At 40.7% G+C, this 20,679-nt stretch overlaps 1 protein-coding gene across 3 annotated transcripts in view; it reads left to right on the top strand.

Moving 5' to 3' along the window:
• Window positions 1–20,679, top strand: part of myo5b (myosin VB) — a 45,458-nt gene that overhangs the window by 4,298 nt on the left and 20,481 nt on the right. For all 3 annotated transcript variants that reach the window (XM_018753878.2, XM_018753896.2, XM_018753869.2), the window contains exons 2-14: window positions 9,967–10,077; window positions 10,840–11,011; window positions 12,491–12,635; window positions 14,018–14,174; window positions 14,602–14,745; window positions 15,127–15,208; window positions 15,963–16,070; window positions 16,744–16,853; window positions 16,957–17,222; window positions 18,203–18,284; window positions 18,601–18,741; window positions 19,070–19,192; window positions 19,401–19,484. In XM_018753878.2, coding sequence (XP_018609394.1) covers window positions 9,967–10,077; window positions 10,840–11,011; window positions 12,491–12,635; window positions 14,018–14,174; window positions 14,602–14,745; window positions 15,127–15,208; window positions 15,963–16,070; window positions 16,744–16,853; window positions 16,957–17,222; window positions 18,203–18,284; window positions 18,601–18,741; window positions 19,070–19,192; window positions 19,401–19,484 — 1,725 coding nt within the window. The remainder of the gene's footprint in view (window positions 1–9,966; window positions 10,078–10,839; window positions 11,012–12,490; window positions 12,636–14,017; window positions 14,175–14,601; window positions 14,746–15,126; window positions 15,209–15,962; window positions 16,071–16,743; window positions 16,854–16,956; window positions 17,223–18,202; window positions 18,285–18,600; window positions 18,742–19,069; window positions 19,193–19,400; window positions 19,485–20,679) is intronic.

Genomic DNA, 20,679 nt, shown 5'->3' with positions numbered 1-20,679 from the left:
CCAAAAGCATGTTCACAAAAAGGAGTCAGTCTTAGAATACAAACCTGGTCAGGTCCACGATCATATCAATCATATACAGTATATTTGTATAGTTAATGTAATGTTTTGTGTTGAAAATCTCATGTTCTGTGAGAGAGAACACCAATTGCTCTGTTTTCACTAACTCTGGATTCTTAGGGTATGAAATAAGTGACCCACTCTAATATTTTATTCCTTTCATTCAGTTTCTCCACTGTTGTCTTACCTGCTCTCTCAAATCCCCATAAAAATAACTGTGCATAGCCTTGTTCTGGGTTAGTTGCTTAAATTCCATCTGCCATAATGAAGATAGCCTGAACCAGCTGTCACACAGATTTGTGTTTTTGCCAAGGGTAGACTAGCCTGGTAACCCTCACATTCCCAGACATAGTGAGATGTACAAAAACACTGATTTGTTAAGTTTTAATGATGACTCAAATATAGTCACTCTTCAATGGATTTTGATCTTTTATGCAGCTTTTGTGTTTTTTTTTTTTTTTTTTTTTTCCCCCCCCCCTTCTGTGTCAGCTCATGCATTTATCCTTCCCCACCACAACCAATTGAAATAGGCCTATCCCAGCATGTAATCTTCTGGCAGAAGGGATTTAGCTCCTTTTGAAACTACCATATGGCCAAAGTGCATTTTTAACCTATTATTGAAAACAAATCTTCCTTAGAGTTGCTTTTCTTCTTTTCCTGTAGCTGAATTTCCCATCTAGCAGAGATAAATTACCTTGTTGCTGTACAGAGTGGCTGTTGTGAGCTTGGAGTCTCAGAGACTGAGTCAAGTAAACCTCTTTAGAGTTGCCGAATCAGAATCCTCAATATCTTTCTTCTTCTGAACTATGTAATTGGTGCTTTAACTCTGCTTTTTGTTTTTATTCTGTTTCTCCTTTGTGGGTATGTTAGATTCATTTTACATGTGAGCTGTAAGTGTTAATAAGTAAAGTTATGGTCTGGTTTGTGCCAGAAGTTGATTATCCCTTTGACTATCTCTATGAAACCAGTAGAATACTATTGGTAGAGAGTGACCATGTTGTTGAATGTCTAAACTTGTGCAACTGAGCATGTGTATCTTTGGTTGGAAGTCACAAATGAAAACTCTGTTAGCTTCACACAAGGTGGAAAAACTGAAGGATTGAACTGATGAGCGTTTCATTTTCCTTGAAAATGAAACGCTCAAGTTGTTTGCACCAGGATTTTGTTTAAGGCCCAGTGACACTGGTTTGTCCACTTCTAACACTCTGTCTTCTGGTGAATTGTGTTCTGTCAGTCAGTGTGCACCAGGTGTAAGACTTTATTCATAGCACTTGCTTCTGAATGAAAAGCATTAATTTATAAGTGGAAAGTTGGGAATGTCCAGTTGGCATGCAAGGAACCTGTAGGTCTTTGTTCCCAACAGACTCTGTGGATTACCCTGATTTGAGGGTAGGATCTTTTATATGTTGTTTTTTAATGTTTGATAAAGTGTTGCCACTGTTCTGAGCCACCTCCATCCCCTGAGAGTGCAGCTGAGAACTTTTAGTATTCGTGTCTACTCCCATTGACGTCCTTGGAATCTGGGAGAGGTTTCGTTAAAATTGACCTTCAACCCTGTCTGCAAGTCTGTTGCATGACGACATGGTCAAACTGCATTCACAGCTTGAATGTGCAGCTCACCTGGCTGTGTCACATGGCTTATGTGGTTTTGCCACCTGGCTCAGCTCTGGATGAGAAAACACAATCAACAGACTTTATCTTCTCCATTCAGAATGCAATTTTAAGTTTCAGAGTTGATCTGCTCAGATAAAGGGACCGTGACTGTCCACCTGGTCTGCACATTTGGAACAGGTATCATTGTACAATTCCAAAGAGCCATTTGGGTGAGGGGAATGTATGAATTCAGTATGCTGCTCTTTGTATCACAAGGCTGTTATGATGGCTCTCCTTGAAGACACTTGTCCATATGACAAACTAGTCTCTTCATGCTGTTCATGTTGTACATGCTGCAGAACTTACCCCATTGTCGGTTGACTTCATTGTAAGCCTAAAATCAGCTTTTATGATCAATAAACAAAAATACAAATAAGATACACTATTATAAATATTTTCTTGCTGCACTGTTATTTTTGCTGTCTTCTTTTTTTCTCAGCACCACCAGAACACTCACTTTTTAGTTGGCAAGCCATTCTAAATTTAAAAAAAAACCTAGGAGTTTTTAAATAAAATGCAATTGGCACAAGACACCCAAACACTGAATGAGACCTAAGCAATAATAAATATGGGTGCCTTGTGACATAGCAGTCAGCCGATCTTATTGTGCAAAAGAGGTAGTAGTCATTACGTTTGGACCTTACGAGTAAGCATCGGGATTTGAAAATAATAAGGTTAATGGGATGGCTGTTGTAAGTGTAGATGGATGTAATTCACATATGCAGGACTACCTGCACTGGTAAATCAGACTTCATTCACCTTATTAGCCTGTTCTGAAGGTTCTTTCAAGTCATGTGCTGGTATAACTTTAAGTCAGGAGGAGAATGAAATCCTGACCAAATGATTTCTTTCTGCAGGGATGCTGATGTTTGTTGGGCTCAGACTGGGCTTGACCCTGTTGGGTTCGGAGAGTTGAAGAGAACTGTAGTATAAATTGACTTGCAGTTTTGTTCAATTAAGTAAGGGAAAGGTAGATAAGTTGTTTTATTGTTTAGATTAGGGTCATGTGACAATTTGTCTGCCATGGCTTTTATCTTACGAGAATTCACCTTATGCATTCCTGAAACACCCTTCATTACTTTTGTAAGGTAGGAGATGACTGTGTATGTCATCAATGTTCTCTGTGAATAGAAAGTCCACTTCAACTTCACTTGTGCATCTGGGGGCCTTTTAAACATTTGTTATTGTAGTTATAATGGCTAGGCCAGCACAATGATGCAGCAGTTAGTGCCTCAGAGCTCCTTGGCTGTGCATTCAGACATGGATTTGAACCTGGTTCAGTCTGTGAAGTTTTCATGTTCTCCCTATATTTCAGTGGTCTTCCTCTGGGTGCTCTGGTTTCCATTCACAGTCCAAAGACATGCTTTTTAGGTATATTTATGACTGTAAAGTACTCATAGTGTGTGATTTCCCTCTGATGGATTGGTGCCTGTCTAGGATGTACCATGCCTTGTGTCCTGGGTTTCCAGGATAGGCTCTAGACCACCATGACCGTGCTTTATAAGGCTCAAGGCATGAGCAGTTGTAGTCTGTTTTCTTGCACGCTGTGAACCCCAGAGACAATGAGATGCCTCTTTTCTCTTGAGCTCATTTATCAGCCTCTAAACATACCTGTGAATTGTGGTGTCTGTTCATGTTCTCTGGGCCAGCATCTGTGTGTATCTAAAGAATGAGATTTTCTATATTGAGAGGCTGTACAGAAGTGTATAATGAATGCAGTGTACCTTTCAGCACTTTCAGTGGCATACTAAGTAAACCTGTCCTATGTGGAATACACCTATAACTGTAATCAGTCTGCTGAAAGTCAGCATCCAAACAACAGTATATGACAATCACTTTTCCATGTTTTTAAAACATTGGAATGATGGGTATATTGTACTTTAAAAATGCTGATAAAGTAACTCCTCAAAATGAGATCTTGGAGAACAATGAAAACCTGCTGTTCAGGTGTCACTGAAGCATTGTTTTCCATCTAAGTGATAGGTATAAATGTTGAAGGTCATGTTTTTGCCTTTTTTTTTTTTTTTTTTTTTTTTTTTTAAATTAAGTTTATTAATGTTTCTCCTTCATTCTTTTCGCTTCCACTCATTTCAGTCTTTGTGTCACCAGTTCTCACAAAGTTTACATTCCCTTGGTGCTATGAGCAGCAGGAGATGTCGTGCTGGTTCTTGTGACAGCAGCCAAACCAAATGATAGGCCAGTTTTTTTGGTTGTTTCTCTTGTCTGCCACATTTTTCCAGTAATGTTTTCTCTTAAATACTGGTGAACAGTTTAATTTTCCTGTTCCTTTTTGTGGGTTTGACAATTCTTTCCTGAGTATACCCAGTCTTCAATTTACAAGCATAATTGTGACAGGAAGCCTGTAACTGGATTTATTAAGTCCAAAGTCAGTTTTATCATTAATTCACAAACAGTGAATGTTCAGTAATGCAGAAATCAGGAGATCTACCTACTGGTTATGTCTGGTAAAACACTCATTTTCCCATATTTATTATTAAAAAGCTATAATAAATTTTATATGCTTTAATATTTTTATATTAAATGTAAGGCCAATTCAGACTTTCATTGCCAACACACTGTTAGTACTATAGACATCTCTTGATTATTTACAAATTGGGTTCTGTAAAAGTTATTCAGTCAGATAAAGCTATGGTACATGTAAGAAAAATTGACTTATTTCAACTTCAGACTTCATTAGAAATTATTTTAAAATTATTAATACAAGAAATAGTCTTCACAAACTAATCTTGATTGTTGACCAAGTCATCCCATAAACATAAAGCATTCACCATCCTCTTGGTCACTGACGCTCACAAACACCAAATACAAGGCATAAAGACAGTGGGGAAGAGTTGACTGTAGGCAGTGTCGGTCTGAATAACAAAAAATGTGTTGTAAAATATATCCTCAAAATTTATACCTTCAATGTTTACGACACAGGAGGAGCGAGTGTGTGTATTTTGTAGGAAAAGGCTCAAAAAAAGGAAGAAGAACGCACAGGTTTTGCCACTTGAATTTAATCTTGAACTCCTCCTTTTCCAGTTAATTATATCTGAATGTGTCCTCTAAACCACTACAATGCACTACAAATCATATTGCACTATTCCTTCTTAAATACCTCTATTGCACAATATCATGTACAGTTATTATGAAAGTACTTGTATAGTTAACTGTTTATAGTATATGTATATTTGCACTAATGTCAGATTACCGACTTAGTAAATTAGTTATGTAGGTCTAAAAGCTGTCCTTATGTCTAGTGTTGTATGTTTATATTTATGCTTATTTACACAGCACCGTGGTCCTGCGAGACACGACATTTCGTCCCACTGTATGTCCACACATGTAGTGGAATGACAATAAAGCTCGACTTACTTACTTAAGCTATTTTATAGACTGCCTCATACTTATAATACATTTTGTGCCCTTATATCCTAGTTCCAGCTTTACTGTGCCCAAATGAAACCCGTCACACTTGAAAGTAAACTAACCCAGGAAGTGGTGCACTGGTAGATTCAGGATGTCTCCCAAGTTGACAGCTGAATCACTAACATGGTTGCACCACTGCTTTGGGCAAGTTTGATTAAATTAGTGGTTTCAACTGCATTGTTTTGTCTATCTGCAGCTCTGCTTGCCTGGTGAGTGCTGAAGGATCTGAGAGGTAGTGTAGGGGAGGGTCGCATTGCTCTTTAGAGGAGAAAACACTTGGGATGAGAATCTGTGTGAGTAGGCCAGCTTGGTGGAAGTGATGAACTGCTTTGAAAAGGGAAATGCATGCAGTTCTTAATCAATGGCATTGTTTTGGCAATAAATAATGCAGCCTTCGTCAGTTCTCATATCTCGAATCTGGGTGGCTTGTATTCAGAAACGCTTCTCTTTTCAATGGAGAGTAGGTTTAGGTAGCTGAAAGGATGTGCAGAGGAGAAGAAGAAGTGAGCGGGGTGGAAACAGTCATGCTTAATGTGAGTCTGCCTGATATTGCAACCAAATTTTCGCAGTTGAAGCATATTGTACTGGGTGGATTTGTTGCCAATGTCCTGCTGACTTGTTGTTACCATAGCGATTGTATCCCCTTAGACTCCCCATGGTATAACACAGGTCTCTGTTGCCCCAGAGATTAACATAGTTCCCCCCCCCCCCCCCCCCCCCCCCCCCGCACCTGCTTTCAGAAGACCCTTCCTGTGGCCCCATAATACCCCTGTGCTCACCTGATAGCTGGTGTGTACAACCTCTCAATGACTTTTGAGCGCAGCTCTGTTTTACAAACCAAATGATCTGGCCAGCTCACAGGGCTGCATTTGCGTGACTACTTACAGTGAACACCAGCCCTTGCTTCAGTGAGAGAACTTGCAGAAAGACACTGGTCTCTTGTGTGAGTCATCGCTACAAGTTCCACTTCAGGGGTGTTAACCTGCAAAACCTGTCACAGGTGCAGTTCCTTTTCCTATGCACCGCCTGCTGGCCCAGTGCTCAATGGCAGTGAGAGGGATGCAGATGATAGAGGCTGGCAGTTCTTCACAGCTGTTGAACTGGTATGGTCTTGGACTCAGCATGTGGTGAACACTGTGTAGTGAGACTTATTCCTGGGGCTGGAATGCAACCAATAATTATTAGCAAACAGAGCAAGCAGTGAGTATGTTTTGAAAGGTCCTTTGAAACTGATACATGTGCTGCAGGGTGGGACTGGCAGGTTTTCCAGGCCTCACTGAAATATGAAATCTCAGGTCAGTGGTGGACCATGGTCACAAGGAACATGTGGAAGCCAAAGCTTTGTTGGAGCTTTCCACTTTGTTCCAGTTGGGATGCTGCCTGTCCAGCATCTCCAGCATCAAACAAAAAAGGATAGCTTCCAGAGATGGGTGGCTTGTCTGCAGGGCAACACACTAGTGCATCTCTTCCCTTCTTCTTTCTGTATCCCTGTGAACTTGAGAAAAGCTACTGCTAACTGTCCCAAGGGTCACTGTCCTGAAACACTTTTGTCTCTTTGGCACATTAACCTCATGCTGGCTTCTGATGTCAGCCTGTTTGCAGATTTTGTTTTGCAGAACAGCACTTAATGCATCAGTATTTGTCATATTGCGCAAAGTTCATAAATGGCAGTGTAAGAATTGGTTTAATAGTTGAGAATTCAGATTAGTGTAGCCACTCAGATTTTCTGGTCAAGGGATGAGTAAAATTTTTCTCTGTAAAACAGCATTCTTGCTTTGCTGAGCTTCCAGGAAAGCAAAGAGGAATGAGATCAGATTGATTCGTGCCCTGAATGCTGAAAGCTCACCCTATTGGGCCAATTCCAAGGGCAGACCAGTCTGTTGTAATATGGCTATTGCCCCCTGGACAAACAGTTCATGTGATGGTTCTGTTTATTGACTCCCACCATGGAAGAGTGTTTAAATGTGTACATCTATATGGAAATTCATTCATTATTTCATTGTGAAACAATATGTACCTTCTTGCTAGTCTGAGACTAGGCACCACTTATGTGAAACACTATAGGGGTTGGCGGAATTAGTAACTAGAAACTGCGAGAGAGTTCCTAGGTGGCACTGTCAGAATGTCATATCTCCACATATCCACCTGTATCAGCTTTCTTTCCATTAGATGGCAACTAAAAATGCTGCTTCAGCGCCCCTGACCCAAACTGGGACTGATTGTCCGCTTCCTTTGGGGAAACGCTGAACAAAGATTGGCCTCACAACTGTGATAGCGGTGAACTTTGGTCTGTGCACCTTTATTAAGGCACTGTGTCATCAGTGTGTGCCTGGCCCTCACGATGCGATTGAGGTTGATGTTCATGACTCTGTTCAAGGTGCACCTGTTCTTGTGTCATGGGAGGTGAGGGACTTTTTGAGCGCCTCCTGTTGGTTCCCGTGGTGATCAGGTGCAGGATCCATCAATGTAATGCAGCAGGAGGGCACCTTGGGTTCAGCCTCACCCACATAGCCTGTCTCTCCTGTCTTGCACGCATTCCTCGTGTGAAACATGCAGTCTATATGGAGCCTTCCAAGGGCACAGTGTAGGTCATGGATCAAATCCTTTAACCTTTTAAACAAACCTGTTTGCACAGTTTGACCTGTATGATTTTTTTTCTTACTCAGTCACGTGACAGTACATTCTTGCTGTACACATGGGAGGCCAAAGTGGTGAATCCACTTTTTCCGATGTGCACTTGATGCAGTCACTTAATCATCATCCTGGTCAGCATTGCGAATGTTGGTTATATACACCTGTGATAAGGTCCGAGGTAATGCTTTATAATGTTTATAATTAGTCCCTTTTTACACTAACTTAAGCCAGGGCTTCCATCCCCAGTGAGTGATTAATTCTTGTCTGACACCTGCAGCCTTGCTAGATGCACACTGGTATTTTAAACACGTTTTGACCACTTTCAGCAGGATGATAATGCTGTGGCTCCCCCCCCCCCTTATTTTTACATTTGAGAAAGACTGATTAATCATGCGCAGTTGATGCTAAAATGAAACCTAAAATAAATGCCAGACAGACTGTGTCAGTCAATAGGACACGTTTATGATTTCAACCTTAATAAGTCTTTTTCTCTTTTCTTTAGCGGTGCCAGGCAAGGACATTTTTGTCCCACATATTCCATTTACTGCTGAATGCAGGAGTTTATGGCATATATTTTCAATATGCATTCAGGCAAACTAATGAATTTGTTATTGACTTATTTAGCTGACACCCATTTATACTGCTCACTAATTTTTTTGGAACAGCTTAGGATAAGTACCTTGTTCAAGGAGTATTACTGGAGAAGTGTGGACCTTTCACTTGCGAAGAGGCATCTCTGGTTACCCAGTTGATATCCTCCAAAATTTGTTTAACTGTAATTGTTTCTATTTTAGCATGCAGAAATTGGATTGTGCGCAGTTGCTAAATTGTCACGTGTGCAAGTTTTACCTCAATCCCAGTGCAGTTTATTACATTTCACTTTTGCTCGTGTGTCCTTTAGTATGCGGCAACATTTGGAGAGCGAAGTATTCGTTTCACCACCCTCAGCAGCCCTTATGTCCTGGGAAGATGCTGGCAACAGGCCTTTATTTCTCCAGCAAGTACAGGAAATACAGCATGATCAGTATCCAAGTATATTGGTATTGCTCATTAGTTGGTGTTTGTTCCACTTGGAGTTGCTCAAAAGATGATGCTGTGCCAAATGGTTGCCAGGTTCAGCAGCTTTACCTTACCCTCTTACTTTATGTACAAGTGTATTGTATTTGTGTATGTTGTACATTTTGTGCTGTTGCAACTACAGTAAACTTCTCTGTGGGATTAGTAAAGTTTTGTTCATTCATTCATATGGCCATCACTATAGTCCAGTTAGTCCCATGCTATTGTACAAGCGAGGAAGACTGCTCTGCAATGGACTGGCATCTCATCCAGAGTGTATTCTTCCTGTTTTTGCACATTTTGCTTGCAAGTCTTCCTGACCCAGCACTGGACAAAGTACTTATAGATAATGAGTGAATGAATAAATGTTACTGCACAGGTGAAATTACAATAAAAGGAGCCCTCTCCTGCCCATCGTGTATAGCTGCTCTCTGACTTTCGGAAAGGAATTTTGGATATTTATTGTGGTCATTTATTGCTTTCACTCATAGTTTTTGCCAAAGCAACTTACAGTGTTAGGTTTGTGTGTTAGGCAACTTACAGCTATGTACTCATTGATTCAGCTGGTTATTTTTTACTGGAGCAGTTCAGGGTACAGTATGTATGGGATTTGAACATGTGAGTGTGGAGTGGCAGCTCTAACCAGTAAATTACCTACTAGCCCTGGATATAGCATTTATTCTGGGTACAAAGATTAATACAGAAAACAGTTGTCAATGGCTTTGTTTGGCTATAAACATGGAGACATGTTATTTATCCAGGTCAGTTGTCATAAGGTCCCATATGGAGCTGAGCTGTGTTTTTATTTATTTTTTTGGGGTTAAAGGCTTGTTTATGGAAGGAGCACTTAAATACTTCAATGAAAGTCATCTTTTTATTAAATAGCTTTTTTGTCATGCTTGGAACTGTATTCCTCAGTACAGTGGAAATTATAGAAAATTTTGTGATGTGGTTGTTATGAGAGCGGGCCACTTGATTATCGTGCTGTGGTGTCAACTCTGTAAATATAAAACCAACAGGAGTCAAAATTTAGCACTCCATAGTTAAACTTCAACTAGCTTTGTTTGCTTAAAAATTTTTCACCTTCAAGTAGATCGTGGTCTACCCAGACAACTGATGTGCTCATCTCTCTTCCAGTACACGAGGGTGTGGATTCCTGATCCAGAGGAGGTGTGGAGGGCTGCAGAGATCATCAAAGATTACAAGGAGGGGGATCCCATTCTGCACTTGAAACTTGAAGATGAATCGGTAATCTTGTCACCTGTGTGTGTGAATTATTAATCATGTTTTGGGAAGTGGAACCTATCAAACAGGTTACTTTTGAATACAGAGTAATATATTACCCAGTAAGAGACCCATCCATCACTTCTCTTTCCCACCTTATGAGTGGTTTGACAACTTGGTGAGAGACATATGCTCTCATCCCCATTATTTGGCATCCCTATAGCTGATTTTCACTTATCCAGGCATGTGTTTGGTGTGCCATATCCAGCCTGGGCCTTGACATCTTATGATTGGTGCAATAAACTGAGATCGAATATACAGTATTTGCGCTAGGTGACCATATGGGAGAGACTTAGACGCATTGCCACGCTCTCAGTTGCAGTTTCACTGTAAGGTCTCACTTGCCTATTCACGTGTTTGTGTTGACATCCTCTGTTTTGTAGCATTTTGCTTTCATTTTCCAATTATTAATTTATTTAAATGTGACATATAACCTTTGTGAGGGTGGCACAGTTGTACAGGAAGTAGCACTGCCACCTCACAGTGTCTGAGCTGTTCAGGCATAGGAATAAGTAAACAAATAATGTAACAAGGTATTTGATTATCCAGTTTTTCAGTGTTTGGTCTCTTTTCAGTAACAAATTAGGACCAAATAACTGGGATAAGTATATATTTGTTGTTAGTGGGTCTCTGAAATGAAGTATAATTGACAGTTGATAGTGACCTGCATGTAAAGTACTGCTGCTTACCTATACCCATTTATCCCTGCTTCATATTTTGCCACAGACATTGGAGTATCCCATTGGCCAGAAAGACAATCCACTACCTTTCCTGCGGAACCCTGACATTCTGGTGGGAGAGAATGACCTCACGGCACTCAGCTACCTGCATGAGCCAGCTGTGCTCCACAACCTACGAGTTCGCTTTCTGGAGTCCAACCACATCTATACCTACTGCGGTGAATCTCCATGGGTCTGGGGGGCTAATGATCAGGAACCTGTCAGTTTTATAACTTCTTATTAACAAGAATGGAAGCATCGTTTTGGGTGAAAGTAGCACCATCCTGATGTTAACATTGTAATTGGTAGGAGGTATGTCTATACAACAGTTTTGTATGAATTTATTCTTGAATTTCGTTTCTTGTGTACACCTCATTCCTCCTAAATATTTGGTGAGGGATTGTTATAAAAAGAAGAAATGGAGAGAAGACTTATTCCCATTTTGTGCATTTAATACTTATTTTATTTCCAGCTGATTTGATGTATTTTGGGAATAGACAGGAGAATTGCAAATGAAATAAATATGGTTGCCTGGCCATCTGGATGTGGTTTTTCAGCCTTTTCCCAACCTGGAAGCCAGTCTAGAATGGAGAAGCAGGCCCAACGATGGCAGTAAACATTGTTGAGTTTTTGTATTGGTAGAAAAACTAGTTTGTCACTTGTGAATAATTTGTATAGGCTTTATTTGGAAACTTTTTGTTTAAAAGTTTTTATTAGGTACACTTCTGTCATAACTATACATTTTTTTTGTTTATGATGGAGACAATAATGAGAGGAAAAATTATCTTTGACAGCTTATTGTAGGATAGCCTCATTTTAAATTTTGCTGAAAAAAGAAATGGATGGATTTTTGCTTGTCATTGATGAAAGATGTTCCATTTTAATGTTATTCTTTTTGACTTTTGAACAATTTATTCACCAAGAATATGTGTAAGAACTTGTATAGTACTGCCACCAAAAAAAAACTGTTTATTGGTGTTTATATGCCCTTTCTTCATATCTTACATAGCAAAATTTTTCCTTATTTTCCAGATTAATTGCAGCATCATTACTGTGTTTTTAATATCCATCTTTATTTCCACTTTTAAAAGAAAGGTAGTAAAATGTTGGTCACAAGGAAAAAGTCAAAAGGAACTGCTTATGTCATCATCAGAGAGACCTCGTTATGCAGGAATGAGGCATTTCCATGAAACTGTTAAAAGTCAGTGTCCAGTGAAAAACTTAGTGTGAGCTGCTCTATATGTAAGGCTGGCGCAAAATGAATTAATGAATGAACGGAATCCGGGGGATGTGGTGGCGCGGTGGGTTTGACTGGGTCCTGCTCTCCGGTGGGTCTGGGGCTCGAGTCCCGCATGGGGTGCCCTCCGACGGACTGGCGTCCCGTCTTGGGTGTGTCCCCTCCCCCTCCAGCCTTACGTCCTGTGTTGCTGGGTTAGGCTTCGGCTCCCTGCGACCCCGCGTGGGACAAGTGGTTTCAGGTGGTGTGTGTGTGTGTGTGTGTGTGTGTGTGTGTGTGTGTGTGTGTGTGTGTGTGTGTGTGTGTGTGTGTGTGTGTGTGAACAGAATCTAAGCAAGCTATTAGCTTGTGTGCGCACCCTGATAGATGCATTAGTGAATCCTCTGGGTGCTTAAGGTCCTCTGTCCCCTTTCCTACACAGGGATTGTGCTGGTGGCCATCAACCCATATGAACAGCTCCCTATATATGGAGAAGAAGTCATCAATGCATACAGCGGCCAAAACATGGGTGACATGGACCCCCATATTTTCGCAGTGGCTGAGGAGGCCTACAAGCAGATGGCCAGGTAAGGATCTGCAGGGAGGTTGCAAGAGAACTGGAGGAGAATATATACTGGACAGAGGTAAAACAAGGTTGGTGGTATAACGCCAACTGTAAAATGTGTTTTTAATGGCGTTTAACAATTCTGTGAAGTTGGGAAGTATGCAGGTATGGGCAGGAAGGCTTTAACTGATAGTGTTGTACAAAGTCTGAGGACTCTGCTTGTAAATGTGTAAGGTTCACTTATTAATTGGGAAGCGCTTTTCTTACTGTGTGCGTGTGTGGGGGCATTTCCTCAACTTTTGTGAGTCTGACTCACTGAAATGGCATGTGTCAGGAATGAGAACATCATTGACTTTTGGATTAAATAAGAATTATGTGCTTCCACTGAACTACAGAATCTTATTGATACCGAGCGTTGGCTTGCATTAGTAGCAGAGGAATGCATTGTTGGTGTGTGAATGGTTACCTTAAATTCAACCAGGATAATGATATCATTTCACTGTGCCCTCAGGCAGCTGGGTATTGAATGCATGCGCATGTTTGTGTTAGCCGGACAGCTTTTCAGTCCTCTTCTTGGTAATGCACAGTGTGGGTGGATAATTGGGATGTTTTCTGTGTTCACTTGAGTCTGCACTATTTTCTGTGTGTACTAGGATCCAATTTTTCTTTTTGTCATGTTCTAAATTACAAAGGTGAATGCATTCTTACAAGGAGTTGTAACAATGCCCAGAACATCCCACATTGTGTATGTGCCAGTCATCCTCTAGAGTGTAAAAGAAGGTGCATCTTCTTTAGAGAACAGTCACCTTTTTTGAGCAAGGGGAGAGTGAGCTTTCATCTTGATCTACAGCTGCATGAACATCAGCAGTGTAGTTGGACAGCAAGTGATGGTGGCTGTTATGGATCAAGGATGTCTTGAAGCCACTCTGAAACAATCTTATTGCACCCTGCATTGTCCATAATTAAATATTAGGAGACATTTAAATTGTGACTCACCCTGGGTCTCCCTTAAATATATCAGTGTTCCACTTCGTTTCAAGAACAGCATCGCAGATGTGAACTAGGTTGAAAGTGAATGTAGTGCCAGAACCCTTCTGAAAAAATTTCCTGTCATCATTTTAAGTTGTCATAAGTGGAATTCCTTTACTTCCCACGCCCTTCATTTAATTTGGGAAGTGGGTGTGACCTGGAAATATAGACGTGAGTGTGGTGGTTAAAAACAATAGCAAAATGAGTACATGTCGCAGAGGTCCTTGTTCCTGGTAGAGACATTTCTTCTTTTGGTGAATGCAATCTACATCACTGTTGTGACACCTCTCTTACATATCTCTTTCATTTTCGCAATACATTACATGACTCCAAGTGGTATTAACGCATCCCTTCTGCCCCTTTCCCTGCCCCCAGAGACGAAAAGAACCAATCTATCATTGTAAGTGGGGAATCAGGAGCAGGAAAAACAGTGTCTGCAAAGTACGCCATGCGGTATTTTGCCACGGTTGGAGGGTCAGCCAACGACACTAGCGTGGAAGAGAAGGTTCTGGCATCCAACCCCATCATGGAGGTGAGGAATAGGACTGCTTTCTGCTCAAAGACAGAGTTTCACAAGAAAGGCAAGTGCTTGAGAGTTTGAGTGGAAGGGAGTTTTACAGCTGCATGCTGGTCAGTCGGAACACAATCAGTCACAGACAGATAAGTACGTTCAGACTAGATTAACAGTCTTTTGGAAGATTGTGCCCTGTCATTTCCCATGATTCTTTCAGTTCATTTGTAGCTTTTTATGGGTTGCATTTTTAAATGTTAGAACTTCTTTAAAATTATTGTACTGTTTTAACATTCTTGTTATGAGGAAAAAAGTTGTGGGTGTAGTAAAGTATCAGGTGCGTTCATAAATATTACTTTCTGGAATTGTGAGGGGTTTGTTCTTCAGTTAAATTCATAAAGCACTCCCTTTCACTCTTCTTTTGCTTTCTTTCTGTTGAAACACCTAGGCCATTGGGAATGCCAAGACCACACGCAATGACAACAGTAGCCGCTTTGGCAAATACATCCAGATTGGTTTTGACCGGCAGTACCATATCATAGGTGCCAACATGCGGACTTACCTCCTAGAGAAGTCTAGGGTGGTCTTCCAGGTGGGTGAGGGTCAAGCCTTGTGTCTTAAAGCTACACTACTACAAGCTGGAGAGGCATTGCATGTCATTGTAGTTTACGATTCTTATTAGTGTGTGTGCGTGGTACTGAGGTGTGAGTTATTAAACAGCGAATGGAACTGTTGATTCATTCAGTGACTTAGATTGCACCCAAACAATCTGCATTTCTGTAGAAGTTCGTAACTGTGCCAGGAAATTGATTGTGATGCACAAGTCTGTCCATTATTCAATGTTTCTGATTATTAAAGAGGGTTTAACATGAGCAATGTTTCAGCACAGCATATACACTGCTGTCTTTATTTCTGAAGTAAACCAAGTAGTCATTACACCAACACTTCTGATTGATGCCTGTTTGCACTGAAGGCTGAGGATGAGCGGAATTATCACATCTTCTATCAGCTGTGTGCCTCAGCCAGCCTTCAGGAGTTCAAGGATTTGGCTCTGAGTAAGTCTTTGCTGCCCTACCCTAGGAACTGCTGTTTGGCCTTCCATTGAATGGAGGGTGAACAGAGGTCATGAGTGTGGTGCTCATTAGAAGCTACTAATCCTTAGTCTTCCTCTCCTTGTTATGAATGCTACCTGCACTCTGATGTATCCAGGTATGAAAGGAGAAACTTTTTCAAATAGTGGCACTACCAGCATGCAGGGTTGAAATATAAATAGGAATAGTGATAGGTAAATGGGATAGGCATGATGATTATGATCACCACGATGGAAGTGCTGCCTTCTGTGGAAATTTATGTGGTATAAGTATAGGGAGAACATGCAAACTGCTCACACCCTGAACTGGATTCAAAACCCCCACCACTGCTATCCCTCTATGTCCCAAATGGTTTAACAGGTTTATCTAATTTATCAATTCATATCCAATTGTTATTTCACAACAGAAGGATGTTTAGTAGGGGCGGTAAGCCCATTTCCATCATGATGTTTAATGGCACTATCATTTGACTGAATGTAGAATACATATTTTATGGTTATATACCATACATAAGCTTACCAGAGTCATGAACCAATGAAATTTTTTTTTTTAATGGATGAATTAAAATAAATGAGTATTTTCATGCCCAGCATAAAACTGAAATGTTCACAAGTACATGTTTTTGTTAAACTGAGCTTTCAAACTGGAACAAGTATACATCTACTGATCCATCTCTCTCTTCTTTCTTCTTCCACCTCTCTCACCCCACCTCCTCAAGCCAGTGCAGAGGACTTCACCTATACTTCCCTTGGTGAGAACATCTTCATTGATGGTGTAAATGATGCAGAGGACTTTGAAAAGACTAGACATGCCTTCACACTGCTTGGTAAGAATCACTCTGAGGAATTATGCTTCCTGTGTTGTCAATTTAGATATCAGCTGTTGTTTTTATTCTTCTGCCTATCATCTTCATACAGATCTTCCCTTACACATCTTTCTGCATTCTCCACACAGCTTGTTTGTACAAATCTCACGTCAGTTTTTGAATGTTACTGGTGCTTTTTTACACATGTCATCTAGTCTCGACACTTGTAGTAGCAGGATGTTTAACAGCCTTCACTGTATACCATCTTACTGGATAAGCCAGGTTTTGCATTGTCTTTTGCTTGTGTCTACCAGATGTTAGTAATGGGAAGTCGCAGGAGCAGAAGTCACACATGTACTTAGACTCACTTGTTCCAACTTATAGTTGTTTGGGAGCTTTGTCAGAATGCAGTGAAGTGTGGCATGCCTAGGCACCCTACCCAGTTAGGTCCATGGCTTTTACATGCACTCAAGGGAGGTCAGGTGTTTCACTGGGGCCTAAAGTACTGACTTTCTATTCAAACACAAGTCAAAGTACCAGAAAGCTCTACAGAGAGTTCTGTAAAAAAACATTTTCTTTTGCAAAGAAAGGAACCAGAAGCTAGAACTTCTGTTGACTGTGTGTGTGTGTGTGTGTGTGTGTGTGCGCGCGCGTGCGCACGCACGCAAATGTATCCTTTCCATGCACTGCACAGGAGTAAAGGACAGCCACCAGGGGAGCATCTACAAAATTATCGCTTCCATCCTTCACCTGGGCAATGTAGAAATTCGCTCAGAACGGGATGGGGAATCTTGTCGCATTTCTGTGAGTAACCCCGTCGTCTTACTGCATTACTCAGTTGCTTTTCATTTTACGTTTTTGCACTAGCTCTTATTTTTGTGCTCATGTTTTCCCCCTCCAACTGTAGAAGGACAATCCTTCCTTGCACCACTTTTGCCGGCTGCTGGGGGTTGAGCAGGATCAGATGGAGCACTGGCTGTGCCACAGGAAGCTGGTGACCACAGCGGAGACTTATGTGAAGAGCATGTCGCACGCACAGGCGACTAATGCCCGGAACGCCTTAGCTAAACACATCTATGCTCATCTGTTCGACTGGATTGTACAGCACATTAACAAGGCCCTCTTCACTACGACCAAGCAGCACTCCTTCATTGGTGTGCTAGACATCTATGGGTAGGCCTCTGTCCAGCACTGTTAGTGGAATATAGATTTTGGGAATTCATACATACAGTGTGTACACCCAACCCTTATATAATGGTCCTGTACAACAAAAAAGCAATGCAATGACTTATGAATACTTAATTTTATAATCAAATGATCATCAAATGTTACACACACACTATAATTACAATACAATTTTTTTCATAGTAACAATGATAGTCTGACCTCCCATCCCACAATGGGGTTTCAACTCAGCTTATTTTTATAGAATGCTCCTATTAGAGTAAAATGGAGTGCTGAACAAGGTAACTAAAAATAATCCAAAATTATAGTTAAATAATATAGTAAGCCAGCTGGCAACAGTTAAAAGGAAAACAAACTAATCATACGAAAAAGACCTGTCCAACTGTCAAGAGTGTGCTAAACTCTGTAGAGGCTATAATTCATTGGACAGAAAGCCAGTGAATTCATCTCAGGTGATTTTGTTGAATAAATTTAACCCAGTTATGTGAGGAATGGGTGTACATAGCTTGTCATGCGTTTTTAAAGATGAATGTGCTTAATAGAGAAATTCAGATTCAGGACCCTGGCCAAGAATGTGCATGCTTCTCTGCAGTCCATCGAAATGGACCTACTGAATATTATGTCAAGTGTAGTCAAGGTGCAACAAGGAAAAATTGATTACTTATCTGTAACAGCGTAGTGTGCGTTGTGCATTCATGCATTTCTATAATTGGCATTTATGTGGAAAGTTTGCCACATTTTTTTGTCTTTCTGAGTGTAGATGTATTGAGACATGCACTTAGTAAGTCACCATTTGATGTTTTAACCTTCAAATGAGCTTCTTTTAGTCAAGTCAATCAGTGATGGAACCAGGAGGGAAGAAAAGCAGCCTTCTGCGGTGTTTCTCTACCTCAAATGTTGGCATGCTGCAAAACTATTGACCTGATTTTATGGTTTTATTCATCCACCTGTACCTTCTCTGTTTGCAGGTTTGAAACGTTTGAATTCAACAGTTTTGAGCAGTTCTGCATTAACTATGCCAATGAGAAGCTTCAGCAGCAGTTCAACTCGGTTAGTTTGGTAGTCAATTTATCAATAACCAGAGCAGCATAAAAATCTAAGGGTCAAATAATATTTACAGTTATTCATTTACAACTTTTCTTCAAAGCAACGTATATTTCACACAAACATACAATGAATGCATTACACGCATACTGAGGAATACCAGTATTTATGGATATTTATCATTTAATCAGGCTAAAGGGTTAACCAGAGTTGTGACTATAATATCTGAAGATATATTAGGTTTATCATAGAGATTGAATGATTTGTAGTTCTTAACCTAGCAAGCCCAATTTATCATTAACATTGTGTGTCTCTTGTACAGCATGTGTTTAAGCTGGAGCAGGAGGAGTATATGAAGGAGCAGATTCCGTGGACACTTATAGACTTCTATGACAATCAGCCCTGCATTGACCTCATTGAAGCCAAGCTTGGCATCTTGGATCTGCTGGATGAGGAGTGCAAGGTGGGGGTCCTGCACTGGTGATGGTCAAAAGGAGTCCTAGGCTAAGATGCAGGTTGTAGCTCGAGATAAAGACCGATTCCAAAGTGTTCTTGAAGAGTTGACTTCCTGGTGCTGACCAATCTATATATCCCGGGCAATTCAAAAGTTTTTTGATTTCCTTCAATTCCTGGGCATTGCAATTCTACTGATGACTCCTAACAGTCTCTTGAAGTTTATTTTTGGTAGTAACTTGATCCAGCATCAAACAAAAACACACAGGTCCCTGTGCAGGTAACCTAAATAACACTTTGTTTACAGCAGTTGCCTTCTCATCGCCCACTTATTACAGGTGCCAAAAGGAACGGATCAGAACTGGGCCCAGAAACTCTATGATCATCATTCAAGCAGCAATCACTTCCAGAAACCCAGGATGTCCAATACCTCCTTCATTGTTGTCCACTTTGCTGATAAGGTATGATTTGTACATATAGTACTTAATGGGAGTGGGGACACAACCTCTTGTCTGTGTACTAGAGCTGTCACCTATCTTCTAATACAAAGGAATAAGCTTTTGGGACACCTTTCAAGGTGCTCTGTGCTTCAGTGTTTTTAGGTGCCTGCAAGTCTGTGGAACATTATGCTTTTGGTATGACTTTGTGAAAATGGTTCCTGTACTCAAGGTGGAGTATCAGTGCGATGGGTTCCTGGAGAAAAACCGGGACACAGTCTATGAAGAGCAAATCAACATCCTGAAGGCTAGTAAGGTGCGTGGAGAGGAGTGAGAGGAGGTGGAAGTTTGATATATGCCTTTTGCCTAAAACTAAACATGGGTAACTCTCTATTTTGACATCTGTTTGTTGCTTTTTGCCCCATGAAAAAGATCCATAATGGGACATTAAGTGGATGCAGAGCAATAGGAATTAACTTCACCTATATACTTTTACATTTTACACTCAGATTTCCATGCAAGTTATGTATAAACTGAATTGCCTCTAAAGAAAGCCAACATTGTTTACCTTGCAAGAAACGAGCATGGCAACCAGCTATGGTGTGAAAACAAGCTTTTGTACTCCTATTGAAGTTCTGGAAGTTAGCAAAAACATAGAAATATTAAGAAAAATAGTAATAACAGTAGCTGTTAGTCAGGCATGCTTGCAGTTATGTTATTGGACACAGACATAACTGGAGAATACCGCTATTATGTGTGACTCTCAGCCTGCAGAAACACATGCTCTCCATCTATGTCCTGTCATGATTGTTGATTCACTACATATGAAAGGCTTGCATTCTTGACCTTTCTAATCACTTAGCTGGTTAGAAATAAGAACCTGGTGACAAGAGACACAAGGCAGCACAAGAACAGATGGGGCTCTGTAGCCCAGACTTGGCACCAGTTTATAACAGTTACCAGCAAGGAAATCTCTTTAAAGGAATATCACATGCCCTGCATCAATATCTTTCATCCTTTTTTGCACATCAAGCGTGTTGACTTTCTTTCACCATTTAATATCACTTTTATCATTTAATGCAGTACTCCCAGTGTCCCTACATGACAGATGACTTAATACTGTTACCAGGCTTAAACCTAGTACAGAAGAATAGGAGCAACTTTAGACTATGGCAACGAAATGCGGCAAGGGGTAGAAAGAAGTGTGCCCTATTCAGTCTGCTGTGTTCTGCCAGACAGTGCTGTCTTCCTCCATCAGATGGCACACAAGAATGAAACTGTTGGGTAGTGAGCGGAGAGTGAATTGCAGCTTACTGGAGGATCACATAGGGATAATGTATTAAGTGTTTGACCTCAAGTGCAGATCACATCTCAGTCTAAACTTCACAAAACTGTCCCTGAGGAAGTGACCGATGCATCACATAGAGTAAACTTATTTTTCAGCTTGTAGTTAATTTGTTTATAGTCAAAATAGACCCATGCCCCTCTTTATTCGGTGGGTGATTTCTGTA

Source organism: Scleropages formosus, chromosome 6 (genome assembly GCF_900964775.1).
Source record: "Scleropages formosus chromosome 6, fSclFor1.1, whole genome shotgun sequence".
NCBI classification, from domain to species: domain Eukaryota; kingdom Metazoa; phylum Chordata; class Actinopteri; order Osteoglossiformes; family Osteoglossidae; genus Scleropages; species Scleropages formosus.
The sequence above is the reverse complement of the archived record's forward strand: the minus strand, read 5'-3'. Positions and strand labels throughout refer to the sequence as shown.